This window comes from Myotis brandtii, unplaced genomic scaffold (assembly GCF_000412655.1).
Source record: "Myotis brandtii unplaced genomic scaffold, ASM41265v1 scaffold583, whole genome shotgun sequence".
In the NCBI taxonomy this organism is placed as follows: Eukaryota; Metazoa; Chordata; class Mammalia; order Chiroptera; family Vespertilionidae; genus Myotis; species Myotis brandtii.
Window position 1 is genome coordinate 71,420 of NW_005370191.1, and position 26,814 is coordinate 98,233.

The window sequence follows — 26,814 nt, forward strand, 5'->3', positions numbered from 1 at the left end:
TCTCTCTCTCTCTCTCTCTCTCTCTCTCTCTCTCTCTCTCTCTGTCTTCCTCTCTGAAATCAATTAAAAAAAACACACAACTATTGGGTATGAAGTAGGAAGATGTTGGTGAGAGGTGGGTATTTCTTCTGACAAGCCTTGTTGTATTTTTATATTTCTAAGAGGGAGTATGGAGAGGGGAGGTTTCTAAAACTGCAGTTTTCCCCTGAAACTGCTATAAGACGTGTGTACAAATACAGCTCCAGAAGTGAGGCTCTGGAAGTATATTAGAAGCAAACCCAAGCACAGATACTCTAGCTGTGGCCTCCTTTCTGAGAATGTGCGCTTTTTAAGGTGTTCACTTCAAGTAAGGGCCAGTTCTGCCCTCTGCTGTCCACCAGGAGACACACAACACTGCTTGCAGATGGAACCACAGCCCTTCTCCCAGCCTGGGAGGACAGAGGACCTGGTCCTCACTGAGGGGAGTTCCCTGACATGAAGGCCCAGAGCAGGACTGAAGAGTCTGATCTAAGGGAGCTGTGTTCGCTCAGAAATTCCATGTACCCTGAGTCAATCAGGCAAGGGAAGGACCTGGGGCTGGAAAATCAGAAGGTCCAACACCACCCTGCTGGGTTTCCAGCCTTCTTCATGGCTTATGGAGTGGAGAGGATTGAAGCCCAAGAATGTGCAGTGGCCTTATAGCCTAGCACTTGTTCCTGTAGGAAGTCCGGGGGTTGGGGGAGAAGAGTGGCCAGGAGAGCACTGTCTTTTAAGTGCTGGCACCCTAGAAGCAGCCCATCTTTGGAACCTTGCAGTAGGCAGGCACTGGGCACCTGTCTTACCTGCTGGATTCTCAGCTTCTCCAAGTTAGAGCCTGGTCACCATCAGTTAAGCTCATGCCTAGTACAGTGAAGATACCCTTAAACAAGCTTTTGGAGGAATACAGCTAAACCTTTAGAAAGGAAAAAGCATTGAGATTTAAATTACAGTTCTGGGCATTCAGGAAAAAAACAAAACGATTGACAAGAAAACAGGATGAGGTTTGAAGGAGCCAGGGAGCAACAGAAATTGGAGAACCAGCTTGGCTTTGCCATTTCCTTCCTTGCGTCCTTTCTTTATCTTTTCCTTTCCCTTCTCTTTCCTCTTGTCTCTGAGAGGAAAAGTATCTTCCATTGTGAAGGATCCCTCTCACCGTTTCCCACTTTCTGCAGGGCTTTGTCACATCAGCTTTATCTGAATAACACTTCTACTTCATTTCCCTTTGCTGGCATATTCCCTTTTCCCCACAATATGCTTAAAGTTTCCCATTCTACAGAATGTTTCCACAGCCTTACCCATGCTAGTCTCTTGTCACAACTCCTCTCCACAGCCATATCGCTGGGAAGAGGAGCAGATGGCCTTCATTTACTCATTTTTTACTGTCCTGCTTCTCTCTCTCTCTTTTTTTTTTTTTTTACAGATTTTATGGCATAATATATATACTGTTGTGCACCTTGATTTTTTAAACTTTATTAGATCTTTTTTTATCCATACATTAACAGCTTCCTCATTTTTTATATGTATATATCATAATTTATTTAATCAGTCCCCTGTTGGTGAATATTTAGGATGATTCAGTCTTTTGCTGTTAAACAGTGCTGCAGTTAACCCTGTATGTCATGTTTGCGCGTGCAAGTTATATCTGTAAGAAAATTCCTGGCAGTGGAATTGATCTAGTAGTATTTTTATTTATTACTATAAATATGTCAAGTGCTCTGAAGGAAAAGAACAAGGTGCTCTGAGGAAAATCAGGATCGAATTCACATTAGTGCATCAGGAAAGGCTAAAGACATGGTTTTGTTAAGCCCGAAGGGTGAGTAGGAGTTCGCAGGCCAAGGTCATGGGTAGGGCCTCTTGTTCAAGGCAGAGGCAGAGCATGTAAAAAGGCTGGAGCTGAGGGTCTAGGGAGGGTCTTCTTCACTTGTGCTCCTGTTCTGAGCCAGCCATTGTATGTTTCCTTTAAGACTCTGTCTTGCTTCTCTGACCCTACAGATCATTTCTTAAATCATATGTTATAATACCTCACATTTGTGTTATATTTTAGATTTTAAAACACTTAGAGGGTCTTTACAGCTACCCTGTGAGATAGTGAGAAAAAAATGGAGAATGAAATAGTTTGCTATAATCACAATGGTAGCAAGTGGTACAGCCACAAGTAGAATCCAGTTCTTCTTACTTTCCCTATTCAAATAGTCATTGTTTGTTTGTTTGTTTATTTGAGAGAGAGAGAGACATCCAGTTGTTGCTTCACCCATCTGCACATTCATTGATTGATTCCTATATGTGCCCTAACATGGGTTTGCCTTAGGGAATTGAACCCTTGGTGTTTGGGGACCATGCTCTAAACAATAAACACACTTTGCAGATACTATGCAAAGTGTGTTTCCCTTCAGGAATGAGTCTTCCAGCACTCATAAAAATAAAACTTTTTTCATTTGTAGCCTTGTTATACCCTCACAACAGCCCAGAATGGTTGACAGATGATATGTAGACACATAGATAGAGAGGCTTTCAGAAAATGACAGGGCCTTAGGCCTCTTCCTGTGAGACGAGATTGCTCGGGATTTCCAGGACTCTTGCTCTGCGGGCTGTTTTGTAAAACTCCCACATGGGGCTTGTCCTCTGCTTTTTCTTTTTAGATGTGAACCCCAGGGAGGGCAGGAGAACCCTGCAGTTGGCTCTGCCCAGTGAGCAGTGTCTCTAAGCCCTAATCTAAGCTCATAGCATCAGGGTGGCTTCCAAAAAAAGAAGTGGCTCCGATGGGAGTGCTGATGGCTGGAGATTTATGCTCATCACCTCCAGTGCCATCTCATGAGATTCTCCCAAGTGTCCTTGGACCTTTCACAGCTCTTCCCCCACCCTCTCTACCTGCCCTTCATATGATTTATCCATAAGTGGAAATGCTGGTTTGAGTAAATTACAGTCTCTTGAGGGGAAAAATGGAAAGTGTAAGTCAAGTCACCATCCCTCCCGCTCTAGGAGAAAGCTGCTTTTCTCTCAGCGGTGGCGGCTTTGAGCACTAGGAAGATTGAGAGCCTAGTATCACATGGCCTGGAATTCTCAGTGGGAGACAAGTCCTCCTGAACTGGGTGATTGTGGGAGGACTGGGCTGGCTCAGAGAACCCAGGTGGTGCCTCTCATGTGATCACTCCACTCCTCCACTGCACCCCATCTTCTCCTGCCCTTTCCATCTTGTCTCCAGCCCAACACTCCCTGTTTTATTTCCTATGACTTACCAGGGAGCAGCCAGGTGACTCCATTTGGTGCCGCCTCTCTTGCACCTGCCAGTCAGCCCAACAGCCTCACAGATATGGGCGGCCTCCTGGGACCTGGGGCATCAGCTGGAGGTATCCCTAGCAGGTAGGCACAGACATGGGTTTGCCTTAGGGCAGGAGAGTGGGCCAAGAAACCCTGGCCTTGCTTTTCCCAGCCCACTCAACTCCTCCTGTCTGGCAGTACTGGGTGTGCCATCTCCTAGTCCAGCGGTTCTCAACCTGTGGGTCACGACCCCTTTGGCGGTCGAACGACCTTTCACAGGGGTCTCCTAAGACCATCCTGCATATCAGATATTTACATTATGATTCATAACAGCAGCAACATTACAGTTATGAAGTAGCAACGAAAATAATTTTATGGTTGGGTTACAACATGAGGAACTGTACTTAAAGGGCCAGAAGGTTGAGAACCACTGTCCTAGTCCCTTGCCCAACTTATCGCCTTGGTCCTGGAAGCTGTGCATGCTGACCTCTCTCCCCGCATTGCAGCATCTTTGGGATGACCAGCCAGGTCCCCACACTCCAGTCGGCCACCACTGGCGGAGGTGGCAGCACAGGGCTTGCCTTTGGAGGTGAGTCTTGCCGGTGAAGACCCAGGGAGGGGATCCAAGTCCTAGAGGGAATTGAGAACTCTGGACAGGGGTGGGTGGAATGGAGAGAAGAGTTAGAGGAATGCTCAGTTATCACAATATTAAGCAAATGGGGGGAAAAAATAACCATCTTTTTTTCTCATCTCTACCCCATTCCACCCTGAGCAGCCTTCACCAACCCTTTCACAGCACCTGCCGCTCACCCTCAGCTGCCTTCCACAAACCCATTCCAGCCCAATGGCTTGGCCACAGGTAAGCCTTCCAGACTGTCCCCTGTCCCTGTATCTCACAGCACCAATTTCTCTCCCCTCACCCCTCCACGCAAACTGTTAGGAGCAGCAGGCAGCCTCAGCTGGCAGTTGTGGTTTCCCAAACTAGTCCCCCTGACTACCCTGCCCCAGCCCAGGCCAGACCCATTTTAGTGGGCAAAAAGTAGAAGCACCCAGGTTACAGAATCAGAATTTCAGAATTAGAGACATAGACTGCTGTTTACCTGCATCAGTTCTAAGGTTGTTTTAGTGTTGACTGATAATGGCAGTGATTCCTCTTTCTCCAACCCTCTGTGTCCGAAGGTGAGCCACCTGAAATCATGACCCTATTCCCTGCCCTCATCAGCCAGAGTGGTATGGTCTCCTCTCACCCTGCCCCTCCTCAGCCTCTGCTTTCTTTCTTCATGCACTACCATCCCTTTTTTTGTTCTCAAAAACCTTGAGGCATGAAGAGAGAATAACAACAGCTTCCAGTGGTGTGGCATGTGGCAGGGCCAGTGCTCAGTGCTTTACATCTGTCATTTCATTTTCACAGTGGCCCCAGGAGATAGGTACTGCTCCATTTTAGAAATGAGATAACTGAGGCACAGAAAGGGCTGATCATTAGCTCTTTATTTATGCAGTTTAATAGGCAGCCTACAGCTGCCCCAGTTCTGTGTAGTGTTCATGTTCTCCATGCCACCAGCCATGTGGGCAGGACGCAGGCGGGTTTGATATCTTGCATGGAAGCTGAAGAGTTCTCTGGCTCATTCAGGGTACTTCTGCTGGGTACCTCTGGGTAGGGGAAAACTCCATTCTATTTTCCCATCTTGGAAGGATTTAGGAAGAACTGTTCTCCAGTCTGTGTTCCAGACCTTCACCCGAGCCTCATGTCCCTCACTCCACAGGACCTGGCTTTGGGATGAGCAGTGCTGGACCTGGCTTCTCCCAGACAGTGCCACCCACCGGGGCCTTTGCCACCACCTTCCCACCACCGATGTTCTCCCTGCAGACCTCGATGCCTCAGCACCAGAACGGTAAAGGATTCAGACCTCACCCTCCTTCCTCACCCCCCATTGCCCACCCCCAGCGACTGTGTGTGTGTGTGTGTGTACGCACGCGCGCAAATGCATATGCACACGTGTTACACACGCCCACAGGTCTATTAGGGAGCCAGACGTGCAAGCTAATTCCATTTGGGACTATAGGGGAGGAATCAGGGCAGCACCAGACCTGCCTGTGTACTCTGACTGCTCCATACGTTTATTCCCGTCTTTAGCAAGGCCCCCCTCACTGTGCACCTGGGAGAGAGCTGTGCCTGCCCTGCAGGGAGGGAGACAGAGCAGGTCAGCACCGGCATGAGGGCCAGGGCTCATGTCTGCTGAGTTTTTGCTCTTGCTTCCCAGGATCTTCCTTCAGTGACTTAGGATCAGCCAAGCTGGAGCAGAGGCCACTCAGCCAGCCAGGGGGCATCTCCACCAATCCCTTCATGGTGAGTGCCCCAGTCCATGGCGTGGGGCATGGCCTCTCACTCTGGGTCTTGGGGACAGAATCCTTCTAGAAGAGAGTGATGTGGGGTGGAACTTAGACCCCTTCCTCATAAAGTTCTGCCTTGTCCAAGCCAGGGATGAGGGGGGTAGTTGATGGGCCTCAGTTCTTCTCTGACCTGTCATCTCCCCCAACACCCACCCCCTCCACTTGGCTCTCAGCTCCTTCGAGTTCCCACTCTCCTCAGCACAGTCATGTTAAGGGAGGAAGGAAGCCTGCACTGCATTTCTTCTGTGGCCTCCAGCTTTTCTTCTTTAATCTAACAATTTGTTGTTGTTGTTGTTTCTTTCCAGACTGGATCTTCATCAAGCCCATTTGCCTCCAAACCTCCCACCACCAACCCTTTCTTGTAGCACTGTGTCCTGGGAGCGGGGGGGCCTCTTCCCTGCTCTTTGGGGCCCTTCTACTCCCTGCAGCTCTGGTGACCACTTGCCTGTGGCATTTCTGTGGGTCCGGGACCAGAGTGGGCCTTGTGGTGCAGGGTAGGGGTCTTGGAGATGGAGGTGCTAATGCTTTGCTTGGAGCTTGCATATAAAAGGGCAGCTTCCTCCCTTCTTCCTTCCAGCCCCCACCCAGGCAGGAGGCCCAGGAGAGAAGGCAGGGCCTGGCTTAGAGGAGCAATAGTGTTTTATTTCTCAAATGATTAATTACAATGACAGTAACCCCCCTCCTCTCCTGCCCTCAGCATACACAGTCCTCCCTTTGTCCCCAACCCCGTGGGCAGAGGAAGCTGTGGGCAAAGGCTGACCAGGTTGCCCTGGGGGAACCCTTCCCCATGTCCAGCTTTCCAACACTGTTCTCGTGGACAGAAGCACAGTGGGAAGAGTACCGTCAAGGTGGGCTGAGGTGCAGTGTTGACGTGGGATAGTGACCAGACAGGCTGAGCGGCGCTGGGGGACCAGAGTGCCCTTGTGCCCTGGCTTGGGTCAGCACACCCTTTTCTCCATGGTTTTTGCTTCCCCAGCTCAGCTCTCTCCCTCATCCTGGACACTCAGAATGACTAGTTTTACCTACATAGTTAGACATGTCCAGCTCCTGTCAAGCACTTTAGTTAGTTGTGGTGTCATGTTTGGATACCAGTGTTTTATATTTATATAGAGAGAATTTTCTAATATAGCCTATTATATATATACACAGAGAGGAAGAGAGATAGAGATACAAGCAGCCATTCTCCCTCTCCCAGACAGCTCTTGTACATGGGAATGGGATGTATCCCCATCTGTGCCTCAACCAGCAAAGCCAGAGCTCCAGAGTGTAGGGGGAGGGCAGCCACATGTTCTGAGCACCCCAGAGCCTGGGCTTTTCCAGGGAAAGGCTTTGTGCAATTGGCTACTTTTTTCCTTTCTTTTTTCCCTGTACCTCCCTGGCCCCCAAATCTCTGCACCAAAGCTGTTAATAGGCAATGTTGGAAAAGAACTGCATTTGAAAGAAAAAGAAAATGGCACTCGGTCTTGTTTGGGGCCAGCTTGCGTGCCCTCACATCACTCAACACGACTGCCTGGGTTGGTGTTAATGTCGCCTGCGTTTCTCCGATGCTGCCTGCTGTTGGCCAAGGACAGTTGGCCCAGGACAGGACTCCTTGCCCACAGAGCCAGCTCCTGTCTGAACCGGAGTCCTGTGTTAGCAATGGGAGGGAGCAAGGCAGAAGGGCTGCCTCTACTAGGGACGGGAGAGAGGTGGCTGTCAACCACTCCCAGGTGCAGTCTCAGCCCCTCCCCAGACTGTTTCCCCCTGAGGGTGTGTGGCAACAGCCTTGGTGTCTGTCTGTGTGGTGACAAGACAGACAGCTTGGGTTAAACACCTCGCCTGACGAGAGGCACAGCCCAGGAACTCTTGGCCCTTTAGCTGTTCGTTCTTGGGATTTCTCTGGGTTTTTCTACCCAGTTACCTTTAACAGTGTAACAGCAAGAAGAAACGGGTTGGGTTATCACTTTATTTACTTGGAAGATTTTTCTGAAAGTACCTCCAGCTGCTGCCATTTGCCCAGCCAGGATGGCTTCCCAACCTTCCCACCCATCCTGTCTTGTGTCTATTTTCATTCTCCCAGCCTCCCCTCCTTCCATCTCCTGGTGGGATCTTCCAGGGTGGACCACCATCCTTTCCCCCCTGGATTTATCATGTTCTGTCTGTTTCCTTTTAGTATTTTTCTGTCACCCTTGATTATCTCTCTGCCCTTCCTCCTGTCTCTTTAGCATTCCCTTTGCTTAGAGCCAGGGAAGGGCGGCAGGAAGGCTGGTATCTGTTGCCGTGTAGGAGGGAAAGGAGCCTTTCTTACTTTTCCCCAGCTCCCCCCACCCCTCCTTTCCTAAGCAAAAATACTGAGGTTTGGAGGTGAGATTTAAAGAACCAGGAGCTGCAGTGATTCTTACTGCATGTTGCAGTCACACGCCTGCTGTTCCCCAGGGATCTCCTTACTGCGTGGCACTGGGCCCAGGACCTCCCTGCAGTACCTTCTCCCTGCCTCCCAGTCACTCTGTCCAGTAAGGACTCCAGCCAGCCCACTGGCCAGAGCTGGTTGACCAGTCAGAAGTTATACTGGGTCAGCCTCAGACCCCAGGGCAGAAAAGTCAAGAGTTCCCCAGGCACAAGCCAAGACTAGGACTGCAGCTGCCTCTTGGCAGCTTGGCTTCCTCTCTCCAGGTGAGTGGCAAAGAATGGAAAAATCCCTCGCCTGATAGAAAATGTCTAAATGACTGAGCTGTTTGTCCTGCCCTAACCCCTGGGGCAATCCTGCATGGCTCTGCCTCGTAGTTGCAAATCTGAACCCCAGTGCGCACACACCGTGGGGCTGGAGGGACTCAGAATGTGGAAATCCCATCCCACCATCCCATGGCTGTCTTGCACCTGGCAGAGGGATGCACAGGTGGACCCCTGTGGATGGGAGAAGTGTTTTCACCCAGCAGAGCTGAGGTTCTGCCATTTCCTGTCCCCAGGGAGCAACTCAAGTTACCAGGGCAACAGGCTAGAATAAATCTTGTCTGGGTAAGGACAAGGGCAGTGTTGCTAGGGCAACTGATTAGGCCAATTTGACTCCAGGCTCTTTCTGTACCCAGCAGGCTAAATCACCTGGCATTGATAACCAACCCATCTACCACCACCACTTGCCCAGAACCCAGGCACTGAGATCCCTGCTGCTTCCTGCTTTATCTTTACCCACCGTTTAAGGTGATCTAGAGCTGCTCTCTGACAGCAGCTGTGATTTCCCAGGACCGGGTGTTGCAAGGTGGCTTGGTTGATGGGGAGTGGAAAGGAGTAGGTATGACGAGACTTCTGTGGGTAGTTTCAAGTCAAACCTGTGGGAAAAGGCTCCAGGCCAGGGGCACAGCAGGGAGGCCCCATGGGTGCCCTCCTCTTTAGCAGCACCCACACTGGGAAAGGGAGGGGCCTACAGATGGCTTTTTTGTCCCTGCCACTTTGCACATTGGCATCTGGTACATAGATGAAGGCCACACTAGGGACTATGGCCTTGAACATACTGTTTTGGTGGCGACTTACAGACCCACATACCTGCCTCTCCCTGTCCCCAGTGCACAACCTGAGCTGCCAGCACCACTCCTGCGTATTGATGGGGCTTTGCTGAGGGGGGAGGGGCACTTGGAAGTGGGCCTGGGCACCACCTCTGCTGGCTGGATACCCACCCTCAGGATGCTGGTTGGCTCCCGTCTCCCACTCCCAGTATCACCCTTAAAAGGTGTTTAGGGTACCAGCTAGCTTCCATGCATCCTGCACCTTTGGCTCCTCCAGTACTCCAGCCCCTTCTTTCTAGGCCTGGGAAATGGAAACGCTCCTACTCTCCCTGCTCAGGCTGTCCGGGCCCTTGGACTAGTCAGAAAAAGAATCAGGTTCCCTTGCTCAGTACTCTTGTTACATCTTTTCCTGACTGTGCTCCTCCCCAAACACCATCTTTAATGGAGGCTACACTTGCCCTCTTCCCCTCCCTTCCCCTCAGCGCTTCGCTTTAGGTATCTTACGTTCCATGAGAGTGATATCATGAGGTCTTCTAAGGCCCCCATTGGTGTCAACTGCTGGTTTGTCCTGTAGAGTGTGCACTGACCAGTGCCATCTTCCCCCAACTTAGTTGGTCGATGGAAGATGAGAAGTGAGTTGTAAAAATGTTTGAATTCCAGTCCTGGCCTGGTAGCTCAGTTGGTTAGAGCATCCTCTGATACTCCAAGGTTGCGGGTTTGATCCCCAATCAGGATACATATAAGAATCAACCAATGAATGCATGAATAAGTGGAACAACAAATCGATGTTTTTCTCCCTCTCTAAAATCAATTAAAAAAATTAAATGTCTGAATTCCAACCCCATCTCAAACCTGTCAGGAAACAAAGGGCAAAGGATTACCCCCACCAGAGAGTCTGTACTGTGATCAGATTTCAGCTGGCCCGTGGTGGCATTTTTGGACTGTGGTGGGGAGAAGGGGCTGAGGTAATGGGGCAGCATGATGGAAATGCCCCTGAGACGGCCTTTTCCTCCATGGAACCTCCTTCCATGGTCTCGACCTGGATTCTGGTGGGTACGGGCCAATCCACATGTTTACTTATCCCAAGACACCTATCACCCCAAATCCACAGAGAACCTCCAGCTCCTTGAAAGTCAGCACAACCCAGTGCTAGGTGGTCTGGTTCCTAGAATTACCTGGGAAGGAAGAGTACAAAACCAGTCCTGAGGGGAAGGATATTGGACGGCTAGAACCAGAAGAGGGTGCTGCTGTAAGGGTGGCGGGGCTCAGCTGCAGGTGACTCAGGACTGCGGATCGCGCAGCCAGCACAGTCACTGCTGACCCAGTTCCATGCTGCATTCACATTCGCCTCACCTGGTCACTTTCTCAGCAGTCAGCGCAAATCAATGGAGATGCCCCCGCGCTCCCTACGCCTGCCAGAGCCCAGTCCGAGCGGGTGGGATGGAGGCTGTCCCGACTGGAACTCCACTTCCACCACTGGGCTGGCGTCCAGCTCCCGAGGCGCGCGAGGGTGGGGAGTGATGAGCTGTTGGTGGGGAGAGGGGGAGGAGAGGAGGCGCGGGGAGCCTGCCAGGATCGATCTCCGGAGACCAGGGTGTCCTAGTCATTGGGCAGTAACCCGGCACACGCTGCAGGCAGCGAGGGGCCACTGCAGAACCCCTGCCATAAGCTTCAAGTCGGGAGCTGGAGAGAGACGCTGGGCATCAGGACGGACGGGTAGCAGCCACCTCTACCCACTCTGGCCTTTCCTCAGCCGTCTCATCCCCTCCGCCGGCCACTTTACTGCCTGTGGCCGGCAGGAATCTCGGAGGCGGTCACCCCACGGGGACACCGGAGTCCAATTCGCTCGCCGTGCATCTGAGTCCACCGCGGCGTCGCAGCCACTTGCAGAAGTCCCAGCACCGCTGTGTCCCCTGCCTCGTGCAGAGCCGCCAAGCCTCGAGTGTTATCAGAACGAGACGTTTGCTGGTGGAGCACCGCCCAAACTCAGCGTGAGCCTGGCGGGTGCGTGCACCAGCAGCCAGCGCGTGGACGCGCACCAGGGCCGCCTGATTATCGTCTGCACGTGTGACCGCAGCCTGGGCGTGGCGGGGACCAGCGAGGCGGAGCAGCAGGTGTGATAGGGCACCTCCCTCGAGGTGCCTGCAGCCACCGCAGTGAGGCCCAAGTTCGGGGTGGGCGGAGAGAATATGGGGGCCAGGGTCGGATAGGGTGGATTTGGTCTATCCATAGCCTCTCCCTGCTCTAAGTCACCGAAATCAAGTTCAAACATTAAGCATTTACACTTTTATCAGTTCTCAGAGCACAGTGACTCCAACACACTCCCCCCTCCCTTCTTCCCCTCCCCCTCCTGTGATCATCCAATTGTCCTTCCAAGGTTCCAGTTCCCATGAGGATCCCAGGACCTGAATCCTCACTCCATTTCAGGGTGTCTGGCCGGTGACACTGTGGCCCAAGGGGCTGAGGTGGACACGAGGCCTGGGCAAGTGTCTACCACCTGTGCCTGGGTTTGGGGGTACTGAGCCTGCTGCAGAAGCCCAAGGGCAGAGGTTCCAAGGACGCCCTGGCATCATTACCTGGGGTCCCTGCTCCTGTCCCTGCTCAGTGTGTGCTGCTGTGGCCATGCAGACTCCTCCTTCCTGAAACTCAGCCACTCGGGCGCCCACGTGGGCGCTGTGGCTACAAACAATAGATGTCATGGCGCCCGAAGCATTCATGAGACTGTCCTGGCTGCCATGAAGCGACTTAGGGAGGCTGGTGCCGGTGGTAGGACTGAGCCACTGCCAAGGGATCCTCTGATGAGCGCCTCCAGACGCTGTCCCCCAACCTCATGAGATCCCAGTCACCTGGGCCCAATCAAGGGGCCTGAGCTGTAGCAGGTGCCTGGGTGAGAGGAGCAAGCAAGCAACCCTCCAGACCCTGGGATGCTGGGGGCATCAGCCTCATACCCCATACCCGGAGGGTTAGAGAGGGGAGGGAGCCACATACCCAAGGGAGCTGGGAGTGACTATGAGTCAGTGGGAGCCCATGAGGGGTGGGGGTGGCTACTTTATGATAGCACCTCCCCCCTCACCTTCCTTCTGCTGCCAATGCTGCTCCCCACCAGTTGCTCTAGGATTGGGAGGGCACTGAGTTAAGTGCCCATGAGCAGTTTTCCACAGGGTCCTCTTCCCCAAGCTCCCTGCCCCTTTTCCTACAAGCCAGGGCCAGGGAGCCGGGGCACAGGCTCCAAGGCCCCCATCCCAGCATTGGGGAGAGCTGGAGAGCAGCAGGGTATCAGCCCAGTCCAAATAGCCCAGGGGTAGGTGTGCACTGAGTACATGGCCCCAGACTACTTAGAAATGGACACTGCCATACTGGACCCCCTCAGCCAGCCACCTCAGCTAGTTGACCTGGACCTGGTCCCTCCTCTGGAAGCATGAGGCAATCCCCCCAAGACTATCACACACTGCCCCCACAGCTACCCCAAATCAAGGCCCAGAACCAACTCTGGAGGCAAGGGTGAGAGTCTGCCAGGTCTATCTGACAGATGGAAAGTGAGATGAGGGAGAGAAAATGGCAAAGTTAGGATGTATTTCCATGTGTTCCCACAACTGAGGGGTTCTAAGGCACAGGCACCCCCTGGATGGGTGACCTACAGAGGCGCTGAGCTGCCCCTTCGGGCCCGCTGCCCACTCTGCCCCTTCCAGCAGTGGGAAGTCTTCAGGAGGAAGTTCCCCAAGAAGTTGGATTCTTTTAAGGGAGAAAATTCTAGATCACCATCCTCCCTCCAAAAAAATCCTACAAATTTCTGGGCTTTCTCAGCCAAAGCTCTGATCCTCTATTTCTCTGCAAAGTTATGCAGCATCAGTTCAGAGTCTCGGGGGAACCGTGGCTGCCACCCTTCCTCTGATGAGGACTCCCACGAGGACTTTCCCTGTCCCCCCACCACACACACACCTTCAGTGCCTGCCTGTGTCTCCAACAAGCCAAATAACTAACCCTCAGCTCCAAGGATGAACTTCTGGGACCTCAGCGCAAGAAGGATGAAAGCACCAGGTATCTTTGCTTTGGTGTCCCCCAAAAGTGATGTGCCACCCCCTTACTCCCTAGATTGCCTCTCCCAGTGTCAGCCACATGCTTACACAATCCTCCCTTTCCTGGGCCTGGCAGAGCTGATGGAATCCTTGTTTCTTATATACTCAGTCTGGGGAACTGTACTGTGGGCCCCCTCATTAAAGGTGCCTTTCTTGGTCAGCCTGAAAAGGTCTTAGGCCCATGTATTCCCTCACCCCACTGTAGGGGGTGGCCAATGAGTAACAAGAATTTTAGGGGAGGACAGCCAAAGCTGCCATGGAGGAAGAGACCCCTATCCCTGCCTGAATGCCCCATTCTGCTACTTACCACAAGGAGCCTGTTTGCAAACCAACACATTTATTGTCAACAGAACTGCCTGAAAGAGTAGAGGGCCCATGATGCCCCCAAAGGTGCTATGGACAATTGGTTTCTGGGGTCTGTGGGAGAGAGGGGTCAGTGCAGTGAGAACCACTGGGGCCTGCGTGATCAGAAACAGGGTCTAGGGGACCAGAAGGGGGGGTGGGAGCTGCCGAGGAACCCGTGGAGCTAGGTCTTGGCTCCCCCTGGCTCATCTGCAGGAGGCCAGTGAGGGCGATCAGCTCAGGCCCACTGAGCCAGGCGGTGCAGCAGCCAGGGGACGGGGTGGGGCAGACCTGGGGGGACATGATAGGGGGTGGGAGCAGCAGCTTCAGAGAGCCCATCACCTGAGGAGAGAAGAGAGGGAAGTGTCTCCTCCCAAGCCCTGCACGAAGGTTGCGATAAGGCCAGGGCAGGAAAGTACCCACCTGCTGAGGGGCTTCAGGCAGGTTCAAGGGAACACGCTGCCCAGGGGGCAGCAGAGGGTCTGAAAGAAAGACATCTTCACAGCACATCACCGGGAATCCTAGGGAGAAAAGCTGTCAGGGGGACAGGCTGGGTTTCCCATCCCACGGACCTCTGCCCGGGTTCCCTAAGAGCTCACGAAGCATTAGTCCTGAGTCTGAGGGGACCAAGGAAGTTACCTGCATCCCTGGGTGCCTGCTCGCCATTCTGATGTACCGCTGCAGAAGTCAGGGGTCTGCGGGCCCTGCCTGAGGCTGCCTCGTACAGCGGCCAGAAGGAGGGATGACACAAAGTCCGGCTTGAGAAAGAGGCACCGGAAGCACAGCTGGGTCCCTGTGGAGGGTCAGGAAAGATCACTGGAGTATCCCTGCCCCACCCCGAGCCCAGAGCCATAGGCACCCCCTACTCACCCACACCAGCTGCGAACCAGCTTTAGCCTCATAGTTGGGGTCCCACGGTGCCAGCAGGGTCATTCTCGAAGGGGCCACCCCCCAGGCCATCTGGGGAAAAAGGGGAACTGGGGGGGAGGGTAACTTGAGATTAAAACAGGCTCAGGAGCGGGTAAAGGGGTACTGAGGAGTAGAGGGGGCAAGGCCCAGGACCCACCTGGGGTTCCCGGGTGCTGCTGGGCTACCAGGCCTGCGCGGGGCGGGGCCCGCCGCTGTCCTCTCCGGGTCCAGGAAGGCCTTGGGGCCCGGAACTGAGGGCTGGAGGTGGAAAGGCACTGAGACGCCCCAGTCAGGGCTTCCCCGCCTTCCCCTCCGAGTCTGAACACTCCACGGCCAGGCCACAGGTGCCTGGTGCGGGAGGCCGGACATAACCACTGAGAGTCTGCACCCGCGGGACCCTCCAGCCCACGCGGACTTCCCGCAAGTGCCTCCAGCGGGCCGCGCCCCTCACCTGTCCTGTGGGGGTGCACCTGGCTCCCCCAGGGCTTTTTCTCCAGAGTTCCACACCTTGCCGGGGTCACCGAACGGTGCGGGGCCCTGTTCCTCCGGCGCCTGCTCCGCGCCGGCGTCCCACCGTGGAAAGGGCCAGGGCAACATGCCGCGTCTGGGGGAAGGAAGGGCAGGCCCGCACCTCTGTGCCCGGCCTCCCACCCCGTCTGCCTCGCCCCTCCGTGGCGCCCACTCGGTCCCAGCCTCCCTCCGTGTTGGGCACCACCCTGTCTGTCCGGGTGAGTCCAGGTTGCCCGCCCACCTCACCCACCGCACCCACCTCACCCGGCCTCGCAGCGACGCCGACACTCAGTGCGTTTCCGGCCACGTGGCACGCGCTCCCGCTGGGTCCCGGGGCGACCCCTGTTGGCGGGGGCGGGGGTTGCGCAGCCCGGCCTGCTTCCCAGGGAGCGCTGAGCACACGTCACTTTAGACCCCCTTTCCCACAATGCATTGCTTTCACCACTTTCCTTCGCCGAGACACAGAGACTAGCGGCAACTTAGAGACCTTCCAGCTTCTTTATTGCACTTGACACAACATCCGATGCCCCATCTTCCATCCCAGACCCTCAGTCACACTCAGAGGAACCCAGGCGCCTGGCCGGGCAGGCCGGCTTCCAACCCAACGGGGTGCCCGAGGAACAGGGCCCGGCGAGGCGCCCTCACCAGTCCTCGCTAGAGCAGAGCCCAGACGTGGCTGTCTTCTGTTCCGGGATCCCAGGCCGGTCGCGGCCCTGTGCCCCTACCTCAACCCCTAAGACTGCTCCAGCAGTGCGTGGACCACGGCAGCGATGTAGGGGAGGCCCCTTCCTGGGGCCCCCTCCTCTTCCAGGATGTGGTGGGGCTGGCACAGGGACTCCTGGGGGGAGGGGCCCAGATGAAATCCCCGTGTATCTTTTCCTCTGGGCTTCCCAGCCCTTGGCAGAGGGCAGGGGGGAGACACCCTAAAGGAGCCTGGTCAAAGGAAGCTGACGGGATGGCCCTTAAAAATGTGGGAGGTGAGGTCAGGGGCACCCTGGACATGGTTTGGGGACAAATGAGATGCAAAGAAGCTGCCAGCAGATATCAGAAGGGAGATGACACAGGGGCCAAGGCTCATAGGGGAGGAAAGACCTGTCATTTCCAGAGGAAAATGCTGGAGTAGGCAGGCTGGCACATAGAGCCCAACGGGTACTGCCAGGACTGGGCCTGGCCACAGTAGGAGCAGACGCAAACACACACACACACACACAGGCAGCCACAGTCTGTACAATTTATACATGAGATGGGGACCCAGACTGGGCCTTGCATCTCCTACAAATATAGAGTTCTCTCTACAAAATATAGATAATTTAGCCCCCAATATTGGGGGTGGGGAGTAGGGGGTGGAGAGTGAAAACAGGAAGGTTAAGATCCACCCCCTCTGGGGGAGCAGAGGGCAGGGCTGGGTGGGAGAAGGCATGAAGGCACCATCAGCACTGAGATGGGAGGGGCCAGAGGCTGGGTGCCCAGGATCTGGGAGTACCAGAGTGGGGCCTCTGAGGTCAGTGTTTGTGAGGGGAGGAGGGTTCACTAGTGTCTTTGGTAGGGGCTGAAGGCACCACTGGTGGGCATGGGGGTTGCACAGGAGTCTTATAAATAGAAATAGGGCAAGGTGGTGGGGGAAGGGATGACTTCAGGTCCTAGGAACCCAGGAGTTGAGTGTAGACGACATAGAGCAGCAGCATGAGGACCACGTAGAAGAGGATGAAGCCGCCCAGACCAGAGGGGGGCCAGAGCGGTGGGGGGGCCCTGCCCCCCACCCGCTTCACGGCCTCCAGGGTGGTCCACAGCCCCTGGGCGGTGCCCTGGAGGAGATCCGAGGGCGAGCACAGGTCAGCCTGGGAAGGGAGAGTAGGACAGAAGGACAAGGACAAAGGGCAGACGTCATCAGCAGCAGCAAGACAATTCTTTCCACCCCCTGCCCTCACATGCCAGGGCCAGAGCCGTGCCAACATGCAGAGTGCAGGGAAGAGGCATGCAGGGAAGGGAGACATGCAGGACAGGGACTTCCTTCTGGGGACCACATACTCCCTGTGAAAGGAACCCTGCCATCCATGCAAAGGGTTCAGCTAAGCCCAGAATGCTACCGCTCTTTATAGTAGACCAGCCCCAGGATTCTGAGATCAACCCTCCATACCTCAGGCACCCCCATTTTTCGACAGGCTTCTAAGAAACTCTCCACATTCTTCCGAGACTTGAGGGTACTGAGTTTTGGCTGGGGATGTGTGAGAAAGGAAAAATGATAAGAGATTAAGGGAGGGGCCACAGGAGTCCCCTGTCCCCTTCCCTTCTTCCCACCCTGGGCCCCAACTAACCACAGCAGGTGAGGGCACATGAATGAAGGGCACAGAGCGGGGCCTCAGCTGGTTGGCCAGCTGACAGAGGATGACGCCGTTGGCCAGAGCTTCTGCCAGGTCCTCAGGCAGGGGCCGCTGCAGCCGCGACTCAAGGACCTGAAAGGCAGGGAAAGGAGGAGGATGGGGGATGAGAACGTCAGAGTCAGCAGGGAGCTCCAGCCTGCATCTCCCGTCCTCAGCCAAAGCACCAGGGTGGACAAAGAGGACATTGAGGGAGGCCAGGAAACCAGGAGGTGCCATGCTGAGCCCAGGCCCCACTCATGCAGATCCCACCTCTCTGACCTGGCGCAACTGAGCCATCAGCTCCTTCTCGTCCAGAAGCTGGGGGGATCGCCGAGGTCTCAAGACAGAGTCTGGTGAGGAAGGACCTGGAAAAGGAGGGTGTGGGGCTGTCTCCACTACCACTGTAGACTTTGTAGCTGGATTACAGTGTCTGGCACACACATCTCCTGTCTCTGTGTTTGTGGGATTTTCAACACAAAGAGACAATTGACCAGAGAACTCCCAGGCCAGCGGGTGACTGCAGCCTGGGGGTTAGTGCTGCATGAGCACCGGGTTAGTTCTGGGGAGGGGAGACCCACCTGAGCCACTCTGAGAGGAGGAACGGAAGAGGAAGCTATTTGGTCTCTGGATGGAGCCGAGCGGCCGAGGAGCAGGTGCTGTCACTGGGGAACAGAGGCAGGGGACAGGGGCAGGTGAGAGACATCCCCTCGGTGTCCCACTCTTCCCTCAGGCTACCCCTCACATACACAAGCCCCCATCCTCTTCCCAAAGCCCCTGTCATACCTGGTCCACCTATAGGAAGGGACTCCTGAGAGGTGGGGGCTGAGACAGGAGCTCCCTGTCCCCCTGAAGCTCCCAGTTGGGTGGCACTGGACTTGGGCATGCCGCTGAGGAGACAGAATGGGAATTAGAAGGGATGGTCAGGGGGAAGGAGTGCAAGGAGAGGGCTCAGGGAGGTGCAGTCTGGGAGGACACATACTTGTAAGTGGCCTGAGTGGGCAAGGCTGTAGCACCTCCACCAGGAGCCCTGACCCCCAGCTTCAGAAAACTAGAAAATGAAGGAAGAGATGTGGGGTCAGCAGTGTTAGGCAGGGGGCTGCCAACCCTGAGGGGCAGAGTAGCTCAGGAGGGCTCATTTCCACTCATTTCCAGGGCCCACCACCTGCCAGTAGCTCCTGTGCCCACACCTGTCCTTCTTGGGGGCCCCACACACTCCACTCTGTTGCTGCTGCTGCTGCTGCTGCCTCCGCTCACGCTCCTGCCACAGCTGCAAAGTGTCCGGGCGGCGCCGTTCCTCTCCAGACAGTTCCTCCCGCCTGAAGGGGCAAAGGCGGGATGAGAGGGGTAGAGGAGGTCAGGGAAGAGAGACGGTGCAAGGAGACTGAGCAAAGAAAGGAGGTGCCAGCTCAAGTGGCTCTGGTACCTGCTGCTTGGTGCCCTCTCCTTTTCCCCTGCTACAGGACTTAATGCTGGTGGCTGCTGCTCCTGAAGAAAGAACAGCAGAAGGAGGAACTGAGGGAGACCTGATCTCCAAGCCTGCACTGGCCCCTCCCTCCAGCTCTCCTCTCACAGCAGATGGACAGTGGACAAGGGCTAGCCCCTCACCTTGGCAGCACCTCGCTCTTCATCCTCCCCAGGCACGTGGCTGTCAATGAAGTCAATCTGCTCAGGGTCTCCATCAGCTGGAGAGGCAGGACATGTCAGCAAGCAGATGGGGGCCTTCAGGCTTGTCCATTCCCCTCAGTCCCAGGGCCCCCGACACCACCACTCACCACAGCCATCCTCCTTCCGCTCCCTGGGCCCCCGAGGCTCCCGGGCCAGCTCCGATATCCGGAACGACAACTCCGAAAAGTCATCAGTTGACTGTAAATGCAGAAATGCAGAGATGGAAGACAGCTGGGGACTCATGGGTTCAGGGCTTTGGGGTCCGCTGCTAAGCCAGCCATTCCCCAGGATACTTGGGCAAGGGAAGGAAGAAGACAGCTCCAGCCGCCTTCTGTCACTCTGAGATTTAGAGGTAAAAGGCAAAGGGTCCTGGCTCAAAGGTTCTCCTCCAGGACTGAAATCACCAATGTCCCTTGGAAAGGAGGCACTTACCTCATTTCCAGACCACCTCTTGCTGCCACTGTCAACACTGTGGAAGCCTGAGTCCAGCCCGCCATCGTACCGACGTCCCGGAAATAAGTCCTCAGCTGGGCTGGGGCCAGCCAGGAAGAGCTGGTCAGTCCTATACTGGGCAGCAGCCCCCTGCCCATCCTCCCTCTGGAAACCATGGGGACACTGGTGCCAGGAAGGGGTATTAGGGATCCAGGCTTCTTTCCCCACCCTTATTTACCAGGGGCTGAAACTCGGGGGGCGGGAAGGGGCCAGGTCCCCCAATGCAGCGCCCCCACGCCGCCCAGCCTCTGTTGACAAGTACTTGAAGATGTGAAGTTTCCCCTTCAGGCAGATCTGAGTGTGAAGATGAGCACGAAAGGAGTTAGGGAAAAAGCAGGGGGCATTCCAGATCCTACTTGGCTACCAAAGGGACCCACCCACACTCCCGCCCAATCTCAACCCTGTCTCCACTGTCCGCCCCAGGCCCACCTCTTACCTGGGCAGGCGGGCTTTGCAGAGGGTTGCTGTCCAGAAGAATGACCTGCAGGTGCCTGAGGCGGCAGAAGGAGACCGGGATGCGGGAGATGCGGTTACAGGAAAAATCCAGGCGGACAAGAGGAAGGTCCCCCAGCTCTGAGGGTGGGTGAAGATAGAGTCAGGAGTAGGCCCAAGGGCTCACTTCCTCTACTCTCTGCTGTGGCCTGGCTGGCTGAGGGCACTATCTAAGAACAGTCTCCCTGTTCCTCTTCCTGCTCAAATATGGCCCACCTTCATGCCTCCCTCCCCCACCAACTACAGCTCATGCCCATCCCAGGTGCTTCCTCCATTTCTCCTCCCTGCCCACTCCCCACTCCAACCACCCCTTTCTCAAGTGACCATCACAAGCCCCAAATCAAACCAATGTTGATACCGTGTTGCTCAAAAACTTTCCATGACTTGCAGCTGGGGTTGCTGAGGGTAAGTGAGCTGTGCCCCACACGAAGGTCCCGGGCAGGAGGGGCTGCAATCCCACCTGCACTTCACTAGCCAAGCCCTGCCCCCTGGGTGAGACTGTGCTTGCCCACAGGTAGGGGTACCTTTGTCTGATCTGGCTCAGCCCATGTTTCCCATCTCACTGCCCATCCTCATACCACACCAGATAACCCTCCAGCCCCTTGACTTCTGGGCCTTTCCACATGCTGTTTTGCTCAACTAGGAGAATGCCACTGTTCTGTCCACACATCTTTCAAGGTTCAGCTCATCACCTTCTCCATGCAATCTTTCCACCATTAAGTTGGAATTCATTGCTCCTTCCTGGGGACATTTTGCTGGGGTCTCTTTTATGGCCCAGAGAGAGCTTATTTGAACCCCTTCTGACTTAGAAGAGGGCCAGCATAGCAGTAAGGGGAAGCCCAGAGGAAATGGATGACCACCTGACTCCTGTCTCTTGTTCTTCAAAACCAGGGTTAGCATGGCACAGGTCCTTTCTGCCGAGCACTTTCTAACCGCATCCATGCTGGGCCAGGTTTACTCCCACCCACATGCTTTGCACATGGGGTTCCCTCTGCCGAGGCTGCAGAGGGTGGAGAACTCTCCTTCAATGGTCAACTCCTACTGCGCCTCTGGAGCAAAACCTTCCTCAAGTTCCCCAGCAGAGCCAGTGCCTCCCTGTGTAGCTCCTGTAGCTCTCTAAGTATCCTGTTCTAGAACTTCCTCCTGCTGCTCTCCCATTAAATTAAGATTTAATTAAGCCATTACATTTTAAGGGATGGCCCCAGATCTGAGTGACATCACTCACATTTACCTGGTCCCCACCTAAAGCACAGGGAACACATATACAAAACAATGCTGGCTGAATAAAAGAAGGTGTGGCTGCTTTGAGGCAGAAGCTATCAAATGCTGGGGTGCATCACAATTAGCTCATTAAAATGGAGCTGCTTGGGCTCCAGCATGTGCCCCGCTGATTCAGACTCTCTGGGGAGGAGGTGCAGGGCATCATCTGACTCAGGTGTGAGAACTCCTGCTGGGGTGAGTGGTGACACAGGATAACCTTAAAGGCCCTTCTGACCTTGAGATTCTACAGGTACCGACGCACTCACCTACTCCCCTTGCTGCATCTTTTCCCACATTTGTAAAATTGAGCAAATAACCCATGTCTTGCCAGCTTCAGAGGGATGCTGGTCAAGAACAAATAAAATAATTTAGTTTGTTTGATACAATGCAAAACCCTGGTCAACTAAGCATTATTTTTCTGTGGAAGATTCCCTTTCTCTAACTTTTCTCTAACTTCTGTCTGTCTGTCTCTCTCTTTCCACCCCGCACCTCCAATTCTTCATTTTCCTTACCATCAGGCAGGGTGCTGAGCTGGTTCCTCCGAACATTGAGATCCCGCAAGGAAGGGAGGCTGCACAGCTCTGTGGGGAGGGACTGCAACTCATTGCTGCTCACATCCTGGAATGAGGAAAAAACTAGGAAGAAGCCACAAGACCAGGAGCTGTCTCCTGTCTCTGGTCACCTCCTTTAGTCTGGGCCTCACCCCTAGGGCGCATCCTGCCTTTCCTTAACTTCTCCCCCCGAAAAGGTCCCTGGTGCCTGGCTCTACAGTCCCTCTTCTCGCCCTGCTCCCCATTCTCACAAGCTGCCGAAGGCTTCCCAAGGTGCTGATGTCGGGAGGCAGGGCTCCCAGTTTGTTGTTGCTGACAATGAGGACCCGCAGGGGCAGCTGGCAGATGTAGGGCGGCAGCGATGACAGCTGGTTTCGGCTGCGGAAGGAAGAAAGGCAGTGGGTTCACTCCCCAGGCAGAGCATCCCAGTGTGGCCCTCCTCTAAACGGCAGCGATGACAGCTGGTTTCGGCTGCGGAAGAAAGGCAGTGGGTTCGCTCCCCAGGCAGAGCATCCCAGTGTGGCCCTCCTCTAAAGGTCACCAGGAGGGTCACCCAGGGCTCGTACACTGGTGCTTGGGGCTGAGAAGGATAAGCTGCACCCTCCCCTGGCCCTGCCCCCTTACCTGAGGTTGAGGTAGGTGAGGGCTGTGAGATTCCCCAAAGCTGGGTTCAGGCATCTCAGGCAATTGTGGTAGAGGCTCAGGCCCTCCAGGGACACCAGCTGGCACGCTGCCTCTGGCACCTCGGGGAACCGGTTCCGGGACAGGTCTAGGGGAAACAAGTGTTGGGAGAGCTGTGGAGAGGCCCAGCCTGGACAGGAGGACCTTGAACTTCTCCAGAGCCAGATGCCCAGCCCTCTACCTTCCCAACAGACCTGAAGAATCGGGCCTATAAACCTGGGCTACCTGGAGAGAGAACAAAGCCTTCTGCAAACTGGAGCGCATTCCAAGAACGGCCAGAATGGCAAAGGGAAGGCAAAGGCCTTAGGGTCACTGGACTGGAGAAACTCAGACTAGGGGTGTGGGGACAAGCCATGGATGCTGTTTTCAAACAAACACATGAAGGGTTATACTGGATTGGTGGCTGGATCCTATAACTCTTGTGGTTTCCTGTTGCTCTGTGATGCCAGGAGAGGTGGAAGGCAAAGATCATAGCAGAGGGCTAGTACTCCAAAGAAAATAGCAATGTGATGAACTGGGAGGCTCACGATAAGAATATGGACAATCTGCTCTAACCAGTTTGGCTCAGTGAATAGAGTGTCAGCCTGCATGGTGTGGGGACAAGCCATGGACGCTGTTTTCAAACAAACACATGAAGGGTTATACTGGAATGGTGGCTGGATTCTATAACTCTTGTGGTTTCCTGTTGCTCTGTGATGCCATAGGGGTGTGGGGACAAGCCATGGATGCTGTTTTCAAACAAACACATGAAGGGTTATACTGGATTGGTGGCTGGATCCTATAACTCTTGTGGTTTCCTGTTGCTCTGTGATGCCAGGAGAGGTGGAAGGCAAAGATCATAGCAGAGGGCTAGTACTCCAAAGAAAATAGCAATGTGATGAACTGGGAGGCTCACGATAAGAATATGGACAATCTCTGGGAGAGACCACTGAGAAAGCCCATCCTTCATCAGGGGTCCTAACTCCCAACCTCAACCTGTGTTCAGTCCGGGGAAAAACCAAGGGTCATTAAAGCCTGGCTCTAGAATTAAGGCTCCCAACTCTGGACAACGGTTTCTCACCAGCCCCTGGGAACAGCAAACCAGGTCCAAGGATCTATGAAGTCACAGACTCCCAAGGACCAGGAAGGGCAATCAACCAAGCTGGAGGTGGGAGCTAGAGTCCTCTGGTCCCTCCCGGCCAGACGCACGTTCTTCAGGGCTCACTCATTCCCACCCTCTTATAGCCCTACCAACCTTCTCCTACTTCCTCTCTTATTGCCCAAACTTCAAGCAAGCACCCCCTTTGCCTGTGTCTTGAACACAGCGACTAGTGGAGAGGATGGGAAGGAGGGCAGAGTCTCTTACTGCCACTTTAACTCAAGTGGTGGCCTGCCAGTGCAATGCAAGGAATCAGGCATTTTGGGTTCCCATCAATATGGAGACACTCACTGCTTAAACCTCTATGCCTGGGTTTATGTGTCTTCTGCTGGCCTGTATTGGGAGGGGCCCAGGGCCTGCTGGGGGAAGTCCTGAGCAGCAGTACTTGGGTGAACTTCTTGAATGGCCTTCCCCAGGGAAGAGTGAGCAAAAGCTGAGGGGAGGAGAATCTGGGATATAGCCCCCAAGGAAATGGGTCTTGTGACAGGAAATGAATCTGTCCGGTTCTGTCTCTGGTGGGCCTTGGGTTTGCCTGAGCGGACGACAGCCTAATGCCCCAGGAATCCTTCTCTCTCCCTCTCTGCTCCCAACCTCGGTGCACACAGACCTGTCACAGGAAAAGACAGTTCCAGATAGGGTGGGAGGACCAAATGCTGTCCTCCCACTCTCACCTTCCACCTGCCTGCTTTCTCTGCATCCACCAAATGTGTGTGCACACACACATGGATGAAGGGAGAGAACAACTGATGATGGGTAGGCAGGTGGCAAGGCCAAACGCTAGGAGCGGAAGGGAGCCCAGGCAGGAGGAGGGAGGGCACAGAAGGCACAGGATGTGGTCTGTGAGAGAATGAGCTGCACTTCTCCTTTGTGAAAGTGGCCCCTCCTCCCATCTCAGGAGCCATCCTGCTATCAGGCACCAGGGATGAAGTCCAGGGGATATCAGGGGCCTATGCCATAGGTAACATGCATGGAAAATACTGTTTCAGAAAGAGCTGGGAAAGAGGAGAAGTTCAAACTTACTCCGGCACGAGTGGTGAAGCTTTTAGCCTGGGTTGGAGGGCAAGGAGGTGTGGAGGGCAGGGTATGGGCAATACTATGTTTTTGTCACTTCCCCTTTCCACCCCAAGCGACAGGCACCCTGCTTGAGAAGAGGGGACAGAAAAGAGAGTTCTGAACAAGATAGACCCCACCTGGCCTAGAATCTGGGCCCTGAAAGTTCTGAGAAAACTGCCTGGAGAGCAGGCAGAGAGGGGTTCTCAGGAAGCTGAGATTTCCCCGCTTCACCACACAAGCTCACTCACAAGGGAACTGGCTGCACCCTGAGCCAGAATGCCGGGGGAGGAGACTGGGAGGGGGGAGAGCTAGGAGGATCAGGGAGTTCTTGGTAGTTTTCCCCAGGAGTCCACTCACTGAGACAGAGCCCTAAGGAAGTAAAGAATAACATTTGGTCTTTGTCAAAAAACAAGCAAGGGGGAGGGGAAAGAGAACAGACATTGAGTGTCGCACAGCTGCTGAGGTCAATCTGGAGCTTGGGGGTTAGGAGACTCGGGGAGACAGAGAGGACGGCTCCTGGGGCTCACCCATTCCCTGAACTCACTCACTGCAAAGTGGGCAAGTTCGTTTACCCAGCAACCCAAGAAAGGTGGAAAGGTTTAAACTGGTTCTCCCCGGGACAGTGGGAAAGAGAGTATGTCCGTGCCCACTTGAGTGCTTGCAGGTGAGCAGGCACCTGCTAGGGGAGAAATGCAGTCCAAGGGCAGTGTCAACAGGAGGACACTCTCATCCAGTCCCAAGTCCCACCCTGGGCTAGGCTGGGGTGTGGCTTCGGGAATGCAGTCCTCCTCCCTCGTTCCAACACACACACACACACACACACACACACACACACACACACACACACACTCTCACACACAGCTGCCAGCCCAAGGTCGTCTCCAGAGCAGCTGAGGCCTGACTCACCTGTCACAGTGGAGTCCCCCAAACCCCACCATCAACAGACACCAGGGAAGCATGATTAGAGGGATCCTGCGATGGGGAGTGGAAGGATAGTCAGACAGTCTCTGGGTTTCCAGCACTCCTAGCAAGGAGATAAGATTTCCTTCCTTTTAGCAATTGCCTCAAGTCTCTCCCCCTGGGGAAAGCAGAAACAGAAATGGGAATTCTAGAGTCCCTGTGAGGTCACGGGCTCCATAGTGACCTCACACACGCAGGAAGGAAAAGGACTCAGATAAGGGGGTCAGGAATAAGGAGGAAGAATTGGGGAGCAGAGGGGAGATGGAAGATTTGCTTCTTCCCCACAGGCGGGCTGGGTGAAGAGTGGAGAGGGCCTGGGACCTTAGAGGGCGGGACTGCTAGCAAAGCAAGCAGAAACATTGCGTCGTTAGGGACAAATCCATGGGAAGGAGGTCCTAAGTCTGCTCGGATCTTGGTGGCACGGGGACAGAGTTGCAGACGATGTGGAGGAAGAGAAAGGAGTCACTAGAGGGGTTCATGGGGGCTCCTTTATGGAACGATCAGAACTGAAGTTGGAAAAAAAACACAAAAACAGGCAAATAAGCCAACCAGGTAAGAGGAGGGACCATTCTACAGGTGCGCCAATATGCAAATAAAGAGAAGCGGAGGGGGTGGGGTGGAAAGGGGATCACAACATTCGGCCAGGAACGCTGGGCTTTCCAAGAAAACGAGAAACGCGCTCATGGTCTGGTGGTTCTTAAGGCGGGGAGGGGTGATCGCAGACTTATGCCCATCGGCGGGTCGAGAACGCTGACGGCCGAGGGGAGTGCCAGCCTCCTCGGCCCCGGGGCAGCGAGCAGGGGGGCGGGGCAATGCAAATGAGGGTCCCGGCCGGGCGCTCGGCGGGGTGCACTCACCAGCCTGGGTGATGTCTGACAGGTCGTAGGTGCGGGCCGCGCCCCGGGGGAAGTGCTTCAAGCGCCGGTTGGACAGGTTCAGGGTCCCGGTAGCCACGGCCTCCTCGAGGGCCCGCTCTGCACTGCGGCTCCCCGGCAGACCCAGAGATCCTGGAACGGAGGTCGTGGCCGCCGCCTCCTCACCCCCGGCGGCAAATGAGGCCGCGATCGCCGCCGCCATCCGCTCCGGGCGGCTACCGTTGCCTGACTGACGGGACCGGCCGTCCCTTCCCCCCCCTCCCCTCCTTGGAGCCGCCGTAGTTACTTCAAGGGGGAGGAAGTG

The 26,814-nt window shown here is 54.8% G+C and overlaps 3 protein-coding genes across 10 annotated transcripts in view; 1 reads left to right on the forward strand and 2 right to left on the reverse strand.

The window, feature by feature from the left end:
• AGFG2 (ArfGAP with FG repeats 2) overlaps positions 1-7,163 on the forward strand; it is a 26,146-nt gene extending 18,983 nt beyond the window's left edge. For both annotated transcript variants that reach the window (XM_014550126.1, XM_005879096.2), the window contains 6 exons: positions 3,258-3,378; positions 3,783-3,865; positions 4,052-4,135; positions 5,040-5,168; positions 5,538-5,623; positions 5,973-7,163. In XM_014550126.1, coding sequence (XP_014405612.1) covers positions 3,258-3,378; positions 3,783-3,865; positions 4,052-4,135; positions 5,040-5,168; positions 5,538-5,623; positions 5,973-6,032 — 563 coding nt within the window. In that variant the 3' untranslated portion in view covers positions 6,033-7,163. The remainder of the gene's footprint in view (positions 1-3,257; positions 3,379-3,782; positions 3,866-4,051; positions 4,136-5,039; positions 5,169-5,537; positions 5,624-5,972) is intronic.
• A 6,379-nt stretch (positions 7,164-13,542) lies between these two features.
• SAP25 (Sin3A-associated protein, 25kDa) lies at positions 13,543-15,380 on the reverse strand. Of its 6 annotated transcripts, none has more exons than XM_014550128.1 (6): positions 15,248-15,380; positions 14,925-15,077; positions 14,631-14,731; positions 14,435-14,541; positions 14,204-14,357; positions 13,543-14,085 (listed from the first exon to the last, which is right to left on the reverse strand). In XM_014550128.1, exons 2-6 carry the CDS (start codon positions 15,068-15,070, stop codon positions 13,616-13,618), a joined length of 978 nt encoding a protein of 325 aa, XP_014405614.1. In that variant the 5' UTR covers positions 15,071-15,077; positions 15,248-15,380; the 3' UTR covers positions 13,543-13,615. The 6 variants fall into 6 exon arrangements, with proteins under 6 accessions (XP_014405614.1, XP_014405613.1, XP_014405617.1 ...); XM_014550127.1 differs by having other exon boundaries at positions 15,243-15,380; XM_014550131.1 differs by having other exon boundaries at positions 13,543-13,906; positions 13,988-14,046; positions 14,925-15,380.
• Positions 15,381-15,467: 87 nt separating this feature from the next.
• On the reverse strand, positions 15,468-26,797 carry LRCH4 (leucine-rich repeats and calponin homology (CH) domain containing 4). 2 transcript variants are annotated; one of them, XM_014550124.1, is made up of 18 exons: positions 26,493-26,797; positions 22,428-22,572; positions 22,055-22,181; positions 21,765-21,870; positions 19,937-20,073; positions 19,679-19,794; positions 19,441-19,540; positions 19,116-19,206; positions 18,949-19,025; positions 18,767-18,828; positions 18,531-18,659; positions 18,323-18,391; positions 18,127-18,230; positions 17,922-18,005; positions 17,623-17,708; positions 17,299-17,436; positions 17,121-17,198; positions 15,468-15,821 (listed from the first exon to the last, which is right to left on the reverse strand). In XM_014550124.1, the coding sequence occupies exons 1-18, from the start codon at positions 26,710-26,712 to the stop codon at positions 15,717-15,719; spliced, it is 1,974 nt and encodes a 657-aa protein (XP_014405610.1). In that variant the 5' UTR covers positions 26,713-26,797; the 3' UTR covers positions 15,468-15,716. The 2 variants fall into 2 exon arrangements, with proteins under 2 accessions (XP_014405610.1, XP_005879159.2); XM_005879097.2 differs by lacking the exon at positions 15,468-15,821 and adding an exon at positions 16,201-16,821.
• Positions 26,798-26,814: the final 17 nt, after the last annotated feature.

What these genes read in the sequence shown, in the direction of transcription:
- SAP25 (XM_014550128.1), bottom strand. Translation starts at nt 15,070, where the DNA reads ATGTTGCCCTGGCCCTTTCCACGGTGGGACGCCGGCGCGGAGCAGGCG. An exon ending in GCAGCACCCGGGAACCCCAG is followed by an intron (nt 14,542 to 14,630) that starts GTGGGTCCTGGG and finishes CCTCCCCCCCAG; the next exon opens with TTCCCCTTTTTCCCCAGATG. An exon ending in GCAGGCACCCAGGGATGCAG is followed by an intron (nt 14,086 to 14,203) that starts GTAACTTCCTTG and finishes TTTTCTCCCTAG; the next exon opens with GATTCCCGGTGATGTGCTGT.
- LRCH4 (XM_005879097.2), bottom strand. Translation starts at nt 26,712, where the DNA reads ATGGCGGCGGCGATCGCGGCCTCATTTGCCGCCGGGGGTGAGGAGGCG. An exon ending in CCCCCGAGTTTCAGCCCCTG is followed by an intron (nt 19,541 to 19,678) that starts GTAAATAAGGGT and finishes GGCTGGCCCCAG; the next exon opens with CCCAGCTGAGGACTTATTTC. An exon ending in CCCACTCAGGCCACTTACAA is followed by an intron (nt 18,231 to 18,322) that starts GTATGTGTCCTC and finishes CTGTCTCCTCAG; the next exon opens with CGGCATGCCCAAGTCCAGTG.